The sequence below is a fragment of the Thamnophis sirtalis genome, unplaced genomic scaffold (assembly GCF_051295495.1).
Source record: "Thamnophis sirtalis isolate CommonGarterSnake01/CBP01778 unplaced genomic scaffold, rThaSir2_p1.2 scaffold_5, whole genome shotgun sequence".
Lineage (NCBI taxonomy): Eukaryota > Metazoa > Chordata > Lepidosauria > Squamata > Natricidae > Thamnophis > Thamnophis sirtalis.
In genome coordinates this window covers 112,992,702-113,012,908 of record NW_028261385.1, presented here as the reverse complement: position 1 = coordinate 113,012,908, position 20,207 = coordinate 112,992,702, and the positions used below count along the sequence as shown (strand labels likewise).

The 20,207-nt window shown below is 38.1% G+C and overlaps 1 protein-coding gene across 1 annotated transcript in view; it reads left to right on the top strand.

Moving 5' to 3' along the window:
- The first annotated feature begins 10,067 nt into the window (after positions 1–10,067).
- DRC11 (dynein regulatory complex subunit 11) overlaps positions 10,068–20,207 on the top strand; it is a 157,575-nt gene continuing 147,435 nt past the window's right edge. The window contains exon 1 of the mRNA XM_087716592.1: positions 10,068–10,303. Within this exon, the coding sequence (XP_087572718.1) occupies positions 10,293–10,303 (11 nt within the window). The 5' untranslated portion in view covers positions 10,068–10,292. The remainder of the gene's footprint in view (positions 10,304–20,207) is intronic.

The following is a 20,207-nucleotide window of genomic DNA, read 5'->3' as shown; positions in this document are numbered from 1 at the left end:
AATTCTGTCAATGTAGAAGCGGAAAGACCAGTAGTGCCACCTCCTGGCTCTTAGTGTTGAAATTATATGGCTAAAGAAATCAGTTCTTTCCACACTCCTTTTTAAAGAGATAAAGCAGTAAATATATAAAACAAAACTGTATTTTTTTAAAAAATAAAAGAAGTAAGAGTACATACAGACTTGGGAGGTTAAGTAATCAATGCAGAGTGGATGGCATAGGTATAGAGATAAGAAATATAGATAATCATAGTGTTGGAAGTGGACTTGCAGGTCTTTGTCATCTTAGATCTTCTCTGTACTCTTCCCATTCATTGCTTGTTCTACCCTCAATAGTTTTGGAGTCCAGAGAAGAATAACTAAGATGATAAGGAGTCTATATGGTAAATTGTATGAGAAATGGTAAAGGGAACTAGATATGAGTATCCTGACAAAGTGCGATGGCTCCCTCAGACGCAGGCTCAGATGAGGATAAGGATCCAACTTTGGAACTATCTGAGGGGGAAATATCTCAGCATTTTTATTGTTTTTTTCCTTTAGCTTTAAACATTTTATTATATCAGAATGTCAAACTCTCATCGTCATGTCATCATCACGTGATGTATTGGGACTTTTTTCTCCTTTGCTAAACCGGTGGGGGTGGCTAGCACATGACACATCCAGCTCGCGGGCCATGAGTTTGATACCCCTGTATTAGATTATAGAATAAAATACAAAATAAAAAGCAAATAGGAAGATACAGTAGGGGGGGGGAGATGAAACCTTTTGGGCTCATACAGGCTATGTAAGGAGGAATAGACTTCCCAGAGAAGTACACATTCAGTTCCTGAAAAAAATGACCAGAATGGAAATACTTCAAAAAGCTAAAGGAAAGCCAATGGTGTATGAAGAAAAAGAAAAAAATGATTCTAAAACAGATACCGAGAAGACAATTTACAACAATGATAAACATGCAAATTGTAAAGAAAGTTAAATATTTAGGGGTTATATTAACTGCAAGATGTGTATCACTCAAAGAAGATAACCATGACAAGCTGAAAGCAAAAATTAAAATGGATTTGGAAAATTGGAGAAACCTACAATTGTCCCTATTGGGTACAATAGCTACAATTAGATGAATATTCTGCAGAGATTATTATATCTATTTCAGATGATCCCAATAAAACTCGGGGAAAATATTTTGAAGAATTAAATAAGATATTAAAATTTGTATGGCAAAGAAAAAGTGAGAATAAAATTAAAAATGCTACAAGATATTAAAGTAGAGGAGATTTTGTTCTGGGAATTATGCCACCAAGCATCAACACTTATGTGGGTGAAAGAGTGGGCTAATTTGAGGAATATAAGGCTTTTAACACTGGAAGGTCATGATCTGCAATTGGGATGGCATGCCTTCTTATGGTACGAGAAGATTAAGATACATAGCTATTTCCAGAATAGAAATGCATTACTGTTAGTATGGACCAAAATCAAAGAGCAACACTACTTGAAAGTGCCAGTATAGTTATCTATAATGGATATGGGGATATACCTTAATGTCATAAATATGGATAAAATTATAAGATGTAGGACATACTAAACGAAAGGGGAGAACTGAAAACAAAACAAGAACTAAAACAATTAGGGATTGATCTATCATGGTGGCCACAATTACAGATATAATCCAGATATGAAAAAGGTAGGATGTAGTATGGGTTTTATAATGAACCAAATGAGCTAGACCAGATTCTAATGGGAACAGATGAAAAATTAGTCAAGTGGATGTAGAATTATTTATTAACTATCAAATTGGAAGAAGAACAAGTAAAAAAATCTATGATAATTTGGGCTAGAAATTTTGGCTATACAATAGATTTGAACAGGTGGTAGAAATTATGGAATAGAAATTATAAGATCACAATGTCAATGACATGTAAAGAAAATCTCTATAAAATATTTTATAGATGGCACTATTCACCTGCAAGATTAGTGAACATGTATAAAAATAAATCTATTAAATGTTGGAAATGCAACTTTTTTTTCCTTTGGGGAATTCTTGGCTACTTTCCATCTTGCTACTGGAACACTGTCAGTTTTACAAGTGATGAAACCCATTTAAAAAAAGAAACATGCAGAATCCATCTTCCAAAACAAATTTCTTTTTATTTAGGCAAACATCAAATTGGCAAAGTCTGTTGTAATTCCGGATCTGACACAACCTGGAATTACACCACACAATATTGTAAATTAGAAACATCCCACAAAATTACTCTTATTATTTCCCAATAAGAGTAAAATCAATATTGCTAGGTGTCTTCAAACTCCACCTTCCGCTCTCAGCAGGGACAGCTTCTGTTCCCATGGGAAAGAATGTTACCTAACGAAAACAATTCTCACTATTTATTCCCTCTGCCCAACCTTAAGAATGTGGCAAGCCTGAAAACCCCGCTTTACCTATGTAGAGAAGAAAAGAGAAAGAAAGGACAAAGTGAGTATAATATAGAGCTAACTAAAATGGTTACACACGTCAATTTTCGGGTTCAACTTGATGAAGTCCCTTTTTCAAATGCTTGCAGGGGGTGGATATGAAATCGATTGTTCAACTCCAGTGAGGCTGGATCGGTCTGAACTGGATTAAACAACAGTTTTCTTGATTATTTTTTAACCTTTGAGTGACAAAGTGCAAATAGTTTATCTTTGTGGGTTCATTATTCCTGGTAGCTGTTTGTTCTTTTCTATGTTCAGTTTGGATATAAAAGTCTGCTTTTACTAGAAGTTTCTCATCTTGGCTGAGTTTGAGTTTCCCATTTTCTTGGTTGAGTTCTAGGATAGCTAGTCTTATCTCTGGGCTCTTTATTTGTTCCAATTGTTCAAAGAATTTAAAAGGATCACCCATAGAAATATATCAAGAAAATATCTGGTCAGGCCACAAAATAATGCTGGTCTATTCCTAATATGAAGCATCTGGGCTGTAAAGAGGTTTCCAGTTGCAAAAAAACAAAATTACTGAGCTTGCACAGAGAACACATCAGTGAAAAAATAATGGGCTTAAACGAACAAAGAACAAAATAAAAAGCAATCTTACACAATATTTCTAGCTCAGACTTTTACCAGTTCTATTAACAAAGCTGTTGTACTCAAACCATATTTTCTAGATTTACCCTTTGGAAACTTAATGAATCCATATACTTAATTCTGATATTGCTGAGGAATGAATCATACAATCATAGGGCTGGAAGGGATTTTGGAGATCTTCTAATCCAGCACCCTTTGCAAACCAGGGGTCCTTAAACCATCCTGGACAAATAATCGTCCAATCTTTTTTTGAAAACCTTCAGCAATAATGCACCCACAACTCTAGAAGGGGAAGTTGAGGCAGTCGTGGACACAGTGCTTAATCAGCATGTCCATCATGGAGCAGCTGAGCATACACACAAGACTCTTAGCCAATCCCATTTGGTTTGAGCAAGTGGACGGGACGATAATTGGAGGGGCCTCCACTAAGCTAATTACCGACTTGGTGAAGTTGCAGACAGGGTACTACTACGAACTTCTCAGATTCATCATAGTTCCAAAAGTGAATGAATCAATCATCTTGGGACTTATACGGTTGGGTAAAGTGGGAGGATGGCATTCAAAAATTGACCCTAGGCATTGGGCTGCTACCCCCGTAAAGCCAGAAAGTCACCCAGGGGCCATCAAACCCCTTAAAGCAGACAGTCCAGAGTCTGCAGCCCCTGCAGCAGACACTAAAGTCCCAAGCATCCAGCAAATACCAAAAGAATACTGGGATATGGCAGGGATATTCAGTGAGGAAGATTGCAATTAAATATACCCAATTCATCCCCCAATTGTTGGAGATGTAGCCACAAGTCTGGAACATTGTATCATATGTGGTGGACGTGCCCCATCAGAAGGAAATACTGGTGCAAAATTCGGAAATGGTTGGAAGAAATTACGGAGCAAAAAATAGAACTAAAACCAGAAGCATTCTTATTAGGACTATTAGATCAAAAAAGTGGATAAACAACTTCAATACATAATAATATATATATACTCACTGCAGCTAGGATTGCTTTCGCACAAAACTGGAAAAAAATCAACACACCCACAGATGAAACAATAATCAGAAAAGTACCTGAATGTGCAGAGATGGACAAAATGACAATAGAACTAAAAGAAAGAGAAGAATCGGGTTTCTATAAAACTTGGAATAAAATTTAACAGAAAACAGAAGCCAAAACAGAAAATGGAGAATGTAAATATAATGGTGATATAAATAATTAATATTATTATAAGTGTTACTACTACTATTGTTATATTATAGGACATAGTAAAAGCAATAGGAAGGCAATGCAAAATGGAGAACTAGAAAGGCTAAATATGAAAGCCAATACAGAAGGCTGTATAATTATTATGTATGTTTTGTGTTTTGTTTTTTCTTGTGTTTTTCTTTCTGTTTTTAAAGATTAAAATGTTCAATAAAAACTATTTTTTAAAAAAAGATTGCAATTATCTCCCCTTTCACCAATTGCACGATAGAGTTTGTGCCTGAGGAAACCCTACCAAAGCCAAAAATGAGCTCCTAAAGAGATGGCAGAATTAAGGAAATACGTTGATACCAACTTGAAGTTGGGCTTTATCCAACAGGCTAAGTCAGAAGTAGAAACCCCCATGCTTTTCAAAGAGAAGAAAGTCTGTGTGTATCTGTGAGGCTCTGCGTTGACTTGGTGGGGGAGGGGGGATCAATGGCATTTTCATAAACAAACACCTACCCTATACCCTTCATGAAATACATGTTGAACCACTTGGCTAAAGGCAAAGTGTTCACCAAAGTGGACTTGAAAGAGATGTATTACCACATATGTATCAGGGAGGGAAATGACCATCTTTAACTGCCGCCTTGGTAGTTTCCAATTCAAAGTCATGCCATTTGGGCTACAAGGGACCACTGCTGTCTTCATGCAGTTCATTAATGAGGTGCTGCATGAGCACCTGTACAATGGGGTGCTCGTTTACCTTGATGAAATTCTTGTCTTTTCTGAGTCCCTAGAAGAGCATGTAAAGCTGGCACGGCAAGTCCTGAAAAAACTTCTAGCTACCCTGCTCTATGCTAAGCTATCAAAGTGTGAATTCCACAAAACTTCACTGGATTACCTTGGCTATTTTATTTCCAGCGAGGGGCTAGAGATGGACCCAGGAAAAGTGATAGCAGTGCTAGTCTGGCAACCTCCACAGACCCGCAAACAGCTACAAAGCTTCCTGGGATTTGCTAACTTCTATAGGCAATACATCCCAGCTTTTGCAAAAGTCGCCCTGCCCTTGACTGAACTGTTAAAAACAGGCCCATCCCCGACAAAAGCTAAATCAACCTATTGGGTGGACAATAGACTGTCAAAAAGCATTTGAAAAATTAAAATGGTTCTTTGCCAAATAACCCATTCTGTAATACCTTGATCTAGAACAGAAATTCATAATCCAGGCAGATGCCAGTGATGTGGCTGTAGTGGCAGTGCTGGTGCAAAAGAACAAAGTGGGACAACTCTTGCCACGCGCTTATGTCTCCAAAAAGCTCACTGTCACGGAAAGAAGGTGGGTCATTTTGGAGAAAGAAGCCTATGTGATCCAGTGGGCCATACTAGAGGGGGGGATGTGCCATTCAAGGTCTGGACCATAAAAACCTCAAAGCCCTCAAAAACCCAAAAGGCTAATGCAATGATGGAACAATACATCCATTGTTCTGTGGATTACCAGCAGGACAACTGGTCAGATTTGCTACCTTTTGCCGAACCCGTGTATAACAACGCTGTCCACAGCAGCACTGGATTAACTCCTTTTCAAGTTACCAGCAGCATGAAATTTGTTCCCATGCCTGAACTGCCCAGAGAGCCCCTCCTCCTCCATGTCTTTCATTGAATGGATAGACGTTCTTAAGAAGAGGTGGGAGAATATGAAAAAAGCTCTGGCAGAAGCAACAGAAGAGAACAAGAAACAAGTTGATAAGCACCGCTCGCTCCAAACTCCCTTCCGCATGTGGGATAAAGTTTTCTTGTCTACCAAATACATCAAGTTAAGAATGCGTAGCAAGAAATTAGGGCCAAAATGTTTAGGTCCCTTACCAATAGTGAAAATAATTAACCCAGTTATGGTTCAATTCAGTCTGCCAAGAATTCTAGGGAAAATTCACCCCGTCTTTCATTGTAGCTTGCTGAAACCTGTGATTGAGTCCAACCTAAGACCATTGACCCAGCCTCCCCCTCCTCCGGTAGTGATACAAGGAGAAACTCACTATGAAGAAAATTTTAGACTCTAGATTATATAGAGGTCGTTTGCAATATTTAGTACATTGAAAGGGGTACCCTTTGTCTAAAGCTACATGGTGAAAAGTTGGAATGTAAAAGCTGATAAATTAGTGAAACAATTCCATGATAAATTTCCCGATAAGCCAAAGCCCCCCCCCCCCCGGGGGTGGGTGGGAGAGATGATTAGTTATGCTCATGTTAACCCCCACATTATTTTCTTTTCAGGACACAATTTTCTTCTGAAGAGAGGCCACCTATCAGGCCTGCAGCCATCTTTTCTTTTGGGTCTTTGTCTTGCCACACTTTCTATTATTCTGCTATGCATTTTCTATTGTGGGAAAATGGGAGGGGGATTGTAAGAAGTCACATACTATATAGCCACAACAAAATTATTTCTAGAAAGCCAAGGTCAACTTTGTCTTTGCACTTCTGCACCTGACTGGAATTGGATGGGTGGGTGGAACTGCCAGCATGGCAGTGGGAGATTGGACCATGTGATGGACTTGTGGGTGTGGGGCAAGATCTTGAACTTCCAACTACGTGGGGAAAATCAGGAAGCTTTCAGTTTCGGGTTTTCCCAGATGTGCCAACATGGCTCTCTTAATAAATTGGAACTTGGAGCAATACTTTGCCTTGGACTCTGATTTACCTGTGGGTGCTATTTGGTACCATGACATTCTGTTTGCTCTTCTCTGAACACTTTCTAGGTCTCAGCAACTTTTTTTTCTATCCTCACCAGAAATGCACATAGTATTCCAAGTCTGGTCTCACCAGTGCAGTATTAAACGGTACTATCACTTTTTGTGATCTTGTTGCTATCCCTTTGTTGATGCAACCTAGGACTATATTGACTTTTTTGGCAGCTGTAGAGCACTACCGTCTCACACTTAAGCAGTGGTCCACCAGGACAGCAAGATCCCTTTCAGAGGAACTACTGTTGAGTCAGGTACTGCCTATTCTATACCTGTACATTTGGTTTTTCCTGCCTAAGTGCAAGAACTTACTTTTCTCACCACTGCACTACATCTTATTGGCTAGTGTCCAATGCTCAAATCTATCAAGGTCCTTCTGAATCCATCTTTCAAAGTATTAGCAACTCTCCCTAGTTTAGTGACATCTACAAATTTTATGAGTGCCTTTGAATCCCCACATCTAGATAATTTATGAACAGGTAAAGAAGCCTCAACCCAAGATCAAACTTTGAGGTACTCCACTATATGGTTCCCTTCATGTAGATGTACTTCCATTGTGTGTGGTTGATGAGCTAATTGCGAATCCATCTGGTGGTAGTGGAATGAACTTTGATTCTCTTGTCAGCTTTATTCCCAACTTCTTCCTTAAAAAAAAAAGATGCTATAAGTTGACATTTAACATGTTACAAACAAAATAGGTAGATATTGTGCCAATAGACAATATTTCTTAAAAAAAACAAAAACAAAGGACAAATCTGAAAAGGGGGCAGTCTAGCAGGACCATCAGATTCTGTAACAACTTTGAATTGGAAGTGGAGACTCTTTGAGAATTGTATGCAATGAAATTTCATTTTAATGTATGCCGATTAATGTACATTCAAAGTGACAATAAAGTTATTCTAAGTTATAAGTCTAATCTGAAAGAGGTTCATAAGGAAAAAATAATTCTTTATAACATTGTTTTACAAATAAAAAATCAAGAGCAAAATCAAGAAAAACTTTACAAAAACACATATTCTAATTAAAATTATATAAACATAAATGTAAATTTATTTAAAAAAGATAATTAAATTTCCATATTTTCACATGAATTTGGAACACTATTTAGTGGTACCATTCATTTAGTAAAATTTATATGACCAAAATAAAGAACAAAACTGATTTTTTGAAAAATAAATCTAAAGGACAACTTTCTTTAAAAAAAAAAGGATATTGTCATTTTTGTTTACTGTAGTATAGGTAATGTCAAAATAGCAAAATGTGCTTCAATGGATCTCATTGTGGGGCTCATATTTGCATCTAGTATCATGCAAATTTCTAAAGGGTAGAATTTGCATTATGACATTGTAGTGTTGGAAGAAATGTCCTTCTGGGTTCAGTTCCAAGTGAGGGGAAAAGACACTGAAAACATGGAGGCTGCTTTGAAAGATGGTTTAATTATGAACAGGATCACATGGCTTGAGCTCCTGAACAGAAAAGGGGGATCACATGCTTCAAGATGTTGGGTGAAGAAGAAAGGAGGTAGAGATGCTGAAAGTCCCTGGTTTTATGGCCCCTCTGGGCTTTGAGCCGGAGCTTGTATTCTGATTGATTGTCAGACTCCCATGGGGCCATGTAGGGGAAACTCTGTAGGCTGTGTTTTGAGTCCAAGTTTGGTTGAGCATTGCTTCTTCCCAGGTGTCATGTGGTGAGATGGGTGGAAGGCTAATTCTATCTTTGTTATGTAGAATAGACTGGCCCAGGCCCTAATGGCCCATTGACAAAGATGGGGGCAGCTGAGTTTCTGCCTCTCTTGAGTTTCTACTTCTCTTTTTAGAAGAAATATTCTGCCTTTTTAATATGTCCTAGGATAATTCATTCCTCTTGGAGTGGGGTAGGTGTTAACTTCCTACAGTAGGAAGAAAGATCCAGTCTGGTTCCAAGCCAGGAGAAAGACATTGGAAATAAAATGGAGTATGGCTCCATGGAAAGAAGGTCTGTGTTTATTTGGTTTCCAGAAATTTCAGTGACAGCAGAATGTTTCTGTGATGACTGACAAAATAGCTGAGTGAATGGATGGATTTTTATAGAGTTTTGGAGTTTGGTAATTGAGATGGTCCAGGGGGTTGGGCAATGTATTATGCCTTGTGTCTTTTACTATTTCAATAGGTTAATTCTATTATGTCCTAAAGGTCCTGTCCTGTCCTTAGAATTTGGGTGGGGAAATGTAAATTCTTATTCTACCTCTTTTAATATTGCCCAAAATCTTTAATTCTCTAGTGGGTGGGTGGTTTCCCACAACACACATTTTGTCACTTTCCCATTGGTTGTCCTCACAGATACATTACATTTCTGTCCTTGCACAATTCCTTATTCATTATTTTCCCCAGAGTAGTTCCCAAATATTTAGTCACGTATCTAACCAAGAAGTACCTTCACCACTTATCAGTGTCTTTTTTTCTTTGCGAATATGTTCCAGCTGCCAAGATGATATCTGATTTAGCTAGTTATCTAGACGACTGAAAAGCGGAGAGAATATACTTGAGAGGATAATATTGTTAGTGCTACCAATTAAAATATATTGCTCAACATTTATGTATTTTCTTTATAGAAAAAAAGACGGAGGCAGTACTATAGCGTAAGTTGGAAACGAGGGATGAAAAGCCACCTATCTTGGCTTTTATTAGGGATTTATTTTTCGGTTATTTTTTTCTTTGACGTTCTGATTTAATTTTTTTATGTTTTGGAGGTGAATTTTAAGTATGGCAAAGGGAGCGACTAAATAAATGTTAGGACCCGAATCAAATTCTGCGAGGAAGGGCAATTGTACAACGAACATCCCATGTATTCTTTCGCCGCAACTAATAGTTTGTGATAAAGGCAACAATCTCCCTGCCGCTCCCTCCACCCCCACTCCGCTGCCGCCGCTGCTTCTATAGCAACCGCCCGGGCAGAAGAAAGAAGCAGGGGAGGCGAAGCGTGGCTTTGGTCTCGGCAGCTAGTTGCTAAGGAGGCGGCGCGGGGAGAACACCGCTGTGCAACTGCGGGAGAAGCAGCCTTCAGACGTGGAAGTGGGGCGTGATTCACGTGGCCCCGCAGCGGAGACAAGAGCTGGCCTTGCGGCACGCGCCGCCGTCGTTAAGGGCCTCTGCTATTGGGGCACTAGATGCCCACTGCTGCAGCCAGAAGGCTCATTTCCGGGTCTCTTACGCGGGAGCATTTTTCTCCCAGTTTAAACAAAGGATACATAGACTGAAAACTCTTCCTGACTCCTTTTTCAACAGGCATTAAGAAAACCGAATCGGAGCAGAAAGCTAAACACAAGGAAAGGTGACAAAAGACAATGTCGCATAAGTAAGTAAAAAGCAAAATACTAAAATTTTGCAAAACGCAATGACGTATAAGTAAGTACAAAATAAAACAGTACACTTTTGTTAAATATATAGTGCCATTATCAGGGGTGTCCATTTAGATCAGTTCTGGTTCCTGTTAGAGCTTCTAGGAAGTTAACGTTGAAGGATGATGAATGGGTAGGAAACGGAAAATAGGAATAGGTTTGGCTTCACTTAGTATTTAGATGTAAATACCTTTAATATTGTGTTGCTTGCCTATTAATGACACTCCTATAACTATAATTTAATAACTAATTTGTTCCTGGTGAGGGTTTATTGCAAACAAACATGGTGGAACGAAGTCTCATTTTCCATATGTTTATCCCATTCGCCTTTGCCTATCTGGCTCTTTTCACATTTTATACACTCCTTAGATTGAAAAATGAGTGTTTCATATGGATACTCTATGGATACTCTTTTCAAAACTCCTGTTGTTTTGAAAAATAAAATAAAGTTTTAGAAATTCAAAATGTTTCAGCTGCATTACAGGCTGAGTTCTATTTTGTTTTTTTAATGGTGAAATAATCATTTTGGGACAGTTTTTAATAATAGAAATCTGTATGACATGTTTCTCTTCAAGAAATAATATGTACAGTTTATGAAATCTAACTAGGTTCCTAACCATTATGGTTTATAACTCATATTTTATTGGGAACATATGAAAGGTTTTTAAGAGATTTTTGCCCTCTATTGTAATGAGGCATATATCATGAGCCTTTATTATCATAGTTCATAAGGATCATAGTTCTCTGCAGTAATTTTTTTCACAGGAACAAAACAATATAGAAAGTCATTGTAATCTGCATGTATTGTAAGTGTGTAGGACATATTTATTTTTCTTGTATGAACGACATTTTAAAATAAATTATACAGTTTTACATGATTTGTAAGGAAAAGGTTCCCATGCTCCAGAAAACAATATCTGAATCTTAGTTCAGTATTGTCCAACTTTGATTCATACACACTAGTTCCATGCAGCCATAAATAGGATAGCCATAAATAAGATAACCATAAATGTAAGAAATTTCTGTTGGACCTGTGATAGCCAAGGCTAATAAATTGGCCCTTAATGATTTAAGGTTTTAGGAAGTATAGAAATAACCTCACTTTTATATGGTTTGGTCCCAGATCAAATTGTAATTGCCTAGACTGACTTGCAACAAAGGATCTTGTTGGCTGAAAAAAAAGGAATAAACAGTAGTGAGATTCAAATAATTTATCAACTGGTTCTCTGCCCTAATGACCGTCTTTTGCCTTGTAGAGAAATCTATCAAGTGATGTTAATAAACCAAATCCAACTTGGCTTACCAGGTTTCCTCAAGTCTTTCAAATCTACTTTTCAATGAGCAGTTTCAATAAAAAAAATAGTATTTACATTTCAGTTTACCTTATAGATCTTCAAAAAGTTCAATAATTATTTCCAAGCTTCGAAATTGCCTACTAGGATAAAGTCAAAGTCGAATAGCCTTCGAGGTGTTGTTTATTTTCTCTCCTTTCATCACTTTCACTTAAGTTTCCCATGTTTCAGTAATCTTCTTCCAGTAAATGGGCTCCCCTGCTCCCAATTCCAGCATTCAACAGAGTATAAGAGTCAAAACAACTGATTGTCAACCAGTCAGAGGGATTAAAAATAGAGTTTAGAAAAGCAGTTTCTCCCAATAATCACTTTTCAGTGTTGTTAGACTTTTTCCAGGCTTTCTGTGTTTTAAAACATCCTTTAGGTATTTCTTTTACATCTTAGTCTTTAATCTTTCTCTTTAGTTTTTAAGTCTAATCTTTCTCCATAAATCCAATCACCATTTTGTTAATGTTTGGATATTGTTTTTTTGGAATTTTTTGCTTGGGTTAACTCTCTAAGGTAACATTTGGAAGTTATTTCACCCCGTTTCACTACTCTGTCCACGCACTGCTTCAGCACAAGATCTTAATGTCCTGGGTATCCCAGCTTGTGACTGACCAAGATGGCCATCATCCCTGCTGCTGTTTGGGAGAGCTTTCTTCGGATCAATGAGGAAATTGCGGTTTCCTCGTGATTGACGAAACGCCATTCCTTCCTTCACCAACCCTCCAGGGCGGCTTGACCCCATAGAGTCTCCTGGCAAGCAGTTGGTGGCTGCATTTCACGAAGCCCGGAAGACCTCCACTATTCTCCAGACATTCCCGCCTCAACCTCAACCAGTAGCCTCTGTTTTCTTGAGAAGACTGGTGAGGTGGGACTTTACACTCTCCCTATTCATATACACATTTTTAAAGCTGTATCATTCAATCCTGCTTAAAAAGAATCCTTTAATAGCTACCAGAAACCACAATATATATCAATTTAACCTTGATTGAATTTTGTAAACCTTCTGTTTACTTATTAAGAGCTTGATCTTTAATCCTATCAGTAGTATTCCACAACTTGATTTCTTATAATTTTCTCTTTCTCTCTTTTCAGGAACGACTTCAATAGTTTAATGTCCCTTTTCTAAAACTAAGCTAAGAAACTTTCTAAATGTTATACTTTCAATATGCTATTTATTCAATGGAAAAAAGTCTATTGGTCAGTTATCTAAGTAAATAGGCAAATCTTTTGTTCATAAAATTGCCAAAGGTCAATTTTATTTGCAAAGTTACAAATAATGCAATTTGTGTTGTTTAAATTTCATTAGATTTGATAAGAATGTTTAAGAACATACTGTATTTCTTTTTCCCAAAACAAAAAACAAAACCTCTAGAATTAATATTTTCAAAAGTTTTGCTATTGTATAAAAGACAACAAAAATCCATTTATCTCCTAATTTTATTTATTTATTTTATACACTTTATAAACTGCCAGCTCCAGGTGATTTGGGGCAACTTACATTTAAAAAGTGAAGAACCTAATGCTGGGAAAGATTGAGGGCAAAACAAGAAGGGGACGACAGAGAATGAAGTGGCTGGATGGAGTCACCGAAGCAGTAGGCGTGAGCTTAATACTCCAGAGTATGGTAGAGGACATAAAGGCCTGGAGGAATGTTGTCCATGGGGTCGCAATGGATCAGACATGACTTTGTACTAAGAACAACATTTAAAAAGTAAAAACAATTTAAAAAAGAAACAGACCATGAGTATCCAGAAGACAAGTTTTTAAAAAGTTTTTTTATTTTTCAACATACAAACATTTCATCTTTCCTTAAACAGTTTGTCATCTGGGTACAAATATCTCTGTACATCGGCTTTCAATATTTACAACATTCACATTAATATTAATTCTCTAATCTTAAAATTGTAGTATATTAAACAATTAAACATTATTAATCTATTCATTTTCCTCTTAATGTATATTCTAATAAAAATACAATAATATTAAACATAATTATCTTCCTCATAATACCAACAGTTATCATCTTATTTATACCTCTATCTTAACATATTTTCTATTCTTCTTTTATTTCCAATTCCCCTTTTTTTCTTCTAACCATTGATAAAATACTTTCCATATCAAAAAATATTCAGTTCTTTCTCTTTAATTATTAGTGTTAGTCTATTCATTTCTGCACATTCTAATATTTTCCTAATCACCACCTCATCAATAGGAATCACTTCACTTTTCCAATGTTGCGTAAATACAATTCTAGTTGCAGTTAATACTATAATTAAATAAGTGTTCTCTTTATTGTAAGTTTCAGGTAAAATCCCTAACAAAAATATTTCTGCTTTTAGCTCTGCGTTGTTTTATCATCTTCTCCAACTATGTGTTTATTTTTGTCCAATATTTTTTTCTTTCTACACATGTCCACCACATATGATAGTAATATCCAAATGTTGGCACTTGAGGGAATAAAAATATAACTAACAAATTAATACCCTCTTTTAAACACTGATATTCACTTACCTTCCTTTGCTGATTTACAGAATGGGATTGTCTGCTCCCCGTAACAAAGAAATTGAAATTTTTAAAGCCCACTGATTAAACTTATGGTTTTATGGAAACTAAATACAGTAATGTGAATGTATAGTTTTTCTCCTTTACCTATATATGTTGTGAAACTGAAGGAATAAAAGTGAAAGATAAGCTGACTTAGCTTTAAACATCTTCGCCAGTCTCGCCGGTGCATGGTGCCATCTGTAAAACATTTTATGCAAATTCTCTTTATATGCAGTTGACATTGTTAATTTGTAATTCCTTTCCCACAGTTTCTGCCATTTATCTAATTCTATCGTATAACCAAAATTTTTTGCCCATGTTATCATTGTCTCTTTTACTTGTTCCTCTTCTAACTTTATACCCAATAAGTAACTATACAATTTCTTTATCAATCTTTCTTTTGTTCTTGTTAATATTTTATCTAATTCTGTTAGTTCTTTATAAAAACTATGTAATTTATCATCTTTCTCATATCTAGACTGTATCTGCACTTGTGAGTACCATGTTATATCGATCTCTTGCTCACTCTTTTCTTGTTTAGTTTGAAGCTCCCCCTTTTCATTCAAAATGTTTTTATATCTAACAATATTTCCCATGTTAATGACTTTTGGGTGAATTAATGTTTCCATTGTTGAAAGCCAAACTGGTATCCTCAAATAGTTCTTTGATTTTCTCCCATACTAATATTAGTACATCCCTTATATAATGTCTCTAAAAATATCCATGTATCTTATTTGTTCCATACCACAAGAAATCATGTCCTTCCAAAGTCAATAATCTTATATTTCTTAATACAATCCATTCGTTCATCCATGTTAATACAGCAGCCTGATAATACAATTGCAATTTGGTAACCTGAAACTTCCTCTACTTCTTATATCTTGCAACATTTTAAAGCTAATTCTTGCTTTTTTCTCTTGCCAAATATACTTGTGTATTGTTTTATTAAGTTCTTCAAAATATTTTTTTCCCAATTTTATCGTGACTATTTGAAATAAATGCAATAATCTTGGCAGTATATTCATTTTAATTGTGGCTATTCTTCCTACCAACGATAATTGCAAAGTTTTCCATTTTTCCAGGTCTATTTGAATTTGTTTCAACAGTTTACGAGATTTTACTTTCTTTACAATCTGAATATCTATTCTCTTCAATAGATCTTTTTTCTGCTTATCTCTAAGATCTTTAACTAGGATCTTAGTTTTCTCTTTATTTTCACTGCCACTTCTCCATAGTCTTCTATTTTTTAAAATTAATTTAAGCCCTGTTTCTTATGGATGTTTCAAAATGGAAACTACCATTTTTTTCGGAGTATAAGACGCACCAAGGTTTTGAAGAGGCAAATTAAAAAAAAGTAAGTAGGTAGGTAGAGGGATAGACAGGGGGAGAAAGAGAGAAATACAGTAGGTAGGTAGGGAGAGAGAGAGTAGGTAGGTAGAGGGATAGAGAGAGATATATATATAGAGAGAAATACAGTAGATAGGTAGGGAGAGTAGTTAGGTAGGTAGGTAGAAAAAGGGATAGGGAAAGAGAAATAGAGAGAGAGAAATATAGTAAATAGGTAGGTAGAGAGAGAGAGTGTAGGTAGGTAGGTAGAGGGATAGAGAAATACAATAGATAAGTAGGTGTTTCTGCTGGCACACCACTTGATCAATGCAATTCTCATCAATCAGTTAAAAACAAGTTTTTACACTTTGCAAACCTCCCTAAAACAGCCTGTTTTTCACGAAAACGGGTCTGTTTTTTTCCTTAAAAAGGCATGAATAGCCTTGGGGGGGCTTGCAGAGTGCTCCGGGGGGTGGGGCAAAAACATGCAAAAAATGGCCTGTTTTTCGCAAAAATGCCAATTTTTGTCAAAAAATTGCATGCATAGCCTTATGGAGGCTTATAAAGTGCTGCTGGGGGCTGGGAAGGGCAAAAAATGGCCCGTTTTTTGCTCATATCTGCCCTCCCCAGCCCCCAGGAGCTCTCTGAAAGTCTCCATGAGGCTATGCACAGCCATTTTGGTGAAAGGGCGGGGCTTCGGGAGGCAAAAAATGCTGTATTCGGTGTATAAGATGCACCCAGATTTTCAGCCTCTTTTTTGAGGAAAAAAGGTGCGTCTTATGGTCCGAAAAATACGGTAAGTCATCTGCAAATGCCTATAATTTATATTGTTATAATTTCCCTGTCAGGCCTGCAATCATATTCCTTTTAGGATCTTTCGCCTGCCACACACACACTCTCTTTCTTTACTATGCTGTTTCATTAGTGGGGAATTAGGAGGGGGTAGGAGTAGAATGTGTTTGTTTTCAAAATAAAAAATTCCTTTCTAGAAATCGTGGTCATTCTTTGTCTCTGCACCTCTGCATCTGACCAGAAGTAGATGGGTGGAAATGCCAACGTGGCAGAGGAAGATTGGACCATGTGATGGACTTGTGGGTGTGGGGACAAGTTCATGAACTTTCAACTGGGTAGAAACCCAGGAAGGCTCACAGTCGGGTTTCCACAGATGTGCCAACATGTCTGTTTTATTAAATTGGAACTTTGATGAAAGTTATGTCTTGAATTCTGATTTAATTCTGGATGATATTTGGAACACTGACATTAACCCAAATCTCCCTTAAAATAAATCACCAGTACCCTGGCATGGGGGCTGGCAAGGGGTGTTGATTCCCAACATCTGACCTGACCCGGTCAGCGTAAAATATCAGTGAACAATTAAGAGAAAAGAAGCTAATGATGAATTACTTTTCTGAAGTTCTTCCGAAGTACAAAAAAATTTGTGTGGGAGGAATTTTTCATCTTTATAGCATCTGGGAAGATGCACAGCCAGAGGGGGATGGTTGGAGGGGGCACCCAGACCAACGTCTGTGGCCATATGTGAGTGAAAGTTCCCTCTCCTTCCCCAACAAAAACACAGCAATAAACGGGTGGAGATAATTACTTTTTCCATACAGCGATAAATGAGCTGAGCCAGCAAGAAGGGATTTGGCAAGCATCTCTCACCAATCAAGCACCACCAAATTGTACTTTCTTCCCAGGTCAAGGATGGCAGAGATGCCACTGGGCAACATGGGAAAATCCTCCAAGCCAGCAAAGGGGACCTTGGCCCTTAACCCCCCCCCCCCGCCAGCCGTTGATGGTTGAATTGCAACCTATGAATCAAGCAACCCCAGGTCTTGGATGGGAGAGATTCCAGTGGGCACCTGTTCTCCCTCAGCAGATGGCACCATAGCAGATAACTGGGCAGTGACCAAACCAGGGATTGACCTCCCCACCAGTTCCAGTCTCACCTGCAATGCCCCAACAGGTTCTTACCCCACCTTCCTACAGAGAAGAGTTTTTGACAATGGAAGGAGGGATGAATGAGGGGGAAACTGCAGGAGGGATAGCAGAACAATGTGATGAGATGGTTCCTAAGTTTAGAGGTGCAACTGGGTTCCGTCCCTTGGGGGGGGGGGGCAATAAATGCCAGCGTTGCTGTCAATTCAGCCACAGAGCGTCAGAGTGCTTGGCTACAGCCCCAATATCACAAACGTGTGCACCAACTGCCAGAGCAGTAAAGAGAAGGCCCCAGAAGCTACCACAGAAGAGTCATGTGGGCCAACAACCTCTGGAAGAGGATCCCTAACCTAAGGTGAAAAAAAGTCCTACCAATGGGGAGGCCTTGGAGGAGGAAAATGCCGAAGATGACCCAATAGTTAGTGCACCCATCCCCCCCTTTACAATAAAATGCAACTTCTAAGTGCCAGAAACGGGAGTGGAAGGGGAAGTTGGGGCAATTGTGGACAATAGCTGCACCCGATGCTTAATCAGCATATTGATTGTGGAGCAAGTAGGTATACGCACAAGACCCCTAAACCATCCCATTCGGTTTGAGCAAGTAGATGGAACACTGATTGGAGGGGCCCCAACCACGAAAATTATCGAGTTGGTAAAGTTGATGATAGGCCGACACTATGAATTCCTTAGATTCATCGTAGCTCCAAGAATGAAGGAATCAATTATCTTGGGACTTGCATGGCTGGATTAGTGGGTGCCTACAATAAAGTGGGAGGATGGCGTTAGAACGGACAGCTTTGGGCTGTTACCACTGGTGGAGTCAAAAGGTGACCCAGGAATGATTGAACCCAACAGCCCAGACTGTCCGGAACCTGCAGCACCTGCCGCAGACACCAAACCCCCAGGGATCCAACAAGTACGAAAAGACTACTGGGACTTAGCTTAGTTCAGTGAGGAAGATGGCAGCGATCTTCCCCCTCACCGGCCCGCAGATTGCGCAATATACTTCAAACCTGGGGCTACCTTACCGAAGCGAAAATTGTACAACATGATTCCCAAAGAGATGGTTAAATTGAGGAACTACATCAACATTAATTTGAAACGGGGATGTATTGAACCAGCGAAGTCAAAAGTAGCAGCCTCAGTGCTCTTCAGAGAAAAGAAAGGTGCCGGAGTTCATCTCTATTGAACTGCGAGCCTTGAATGTGGTATGTGAAAAGAACACTTATCCCCTCATGAAAGATATGTTAAACCACTTGACAAAAGGCAATATCTTCATCAAGCTGGACTTGAGAGAGTCGCATTACCGCATACGGATCAGAGAGGGAGATAAGTGGAGGACCGCTTTTAACACCCCCCCCCTTGGCAGTTTTCAGTACAAGGTCATGTCATTTGGGCTACAAGGATCACCCGCAGTCTTCATGCAGTACATAAATGAGGTGCTACATGAGCACCTGTACCGCAGAGTGCTTGTTTATCTAGATGACATCTTGATCTTCTCTGAAACCCTAGAAGAACATGTGAAGCTGATACGGCAAGTCCTGAAAAAACTTTTGGCCGCCAAGCTATATGCAAAGTTGTCAAAGTGTGAGTTTCACAAGAACTCAGTAGATTACTTGGGTTATCGCATCTCCAACGAGGGGATAGAAATGGATCCAGGAAAAGTGAAAGTGTTAGAAAAGTGTTAGACTGGAAACCTCCAAGCACTCGCAGACAACTACAAAGCTTCCTTGGATTTGCCAATTTCTACAGGCAGTTCATTCTGACATTTGCGGAAATTGTCCTCCCATTGACTGAGCTAATGGGTCCTTCCCCAACGAAGCCAAAAACCAACCAACCTCTGAAATGGACAATGGACTGTCAAAAAGCCTTTGAGAAATTAAAACAGCTCTTTGCCCAAGAGCCCATGCTGCAACACCCCAACCTAAAGTGACCATTCATAATCCAGATGGATGCCAATGATGTAGCAATAGCTGCAGTGCTACTACAAGATAATAGAGAGGGCCACCTCTTGCTGTGCGCTTACATCTCCAAGAACCTCATCACTACTGTGATGGACTTGTGGGTGTGGGGACAAGTTCATGAACTTTCAACTGGGTGGAAACCCAGGAAGCCTCAGATTTGGGTTTCCAGATTGTGCCAACATGTCTGTCTTATTAAATTGGAACTTTGATGAAAGTTATGTCTTGAACTATGATGTAATTCTGGATGATATTTGGAACGCTGACATTCCCATTGCAAGTATATTTCATATTCCCTCTCCTTTTTTCCATATCTTGACTTAGCTTACTCTTAATTGTCTTTAAATAACAATCCTTACTGTTCAATGTTCATTACAATTCCATTAATCTACTATATAGAATAACAAATGGTACAAATCTTAGAAGTTCTATGTATCCATATTTCATATATTTTAACCTATACTTAATTGTCCTTCCATTGACATATTCAATCAGTTAGCAACTCAGTATCATTATCATGTATAAAAGTGAATCATGTACCTCTACTTTACATTCTCAACATAACACTTTCCATATTCCCTATATTTTAACCTCTATTTAATTGCCTTTCCATTATCATATTCAATCAGTTAGCAACTCAGTTTTATTATCATATATAGGAATAAACCACATATCTCAGCTTTATATTTCCCATATAACTATTTCTAATTGTCTGATTTTTTTCCTAGTAAGTCTTTTGTCCCACTTCTCTA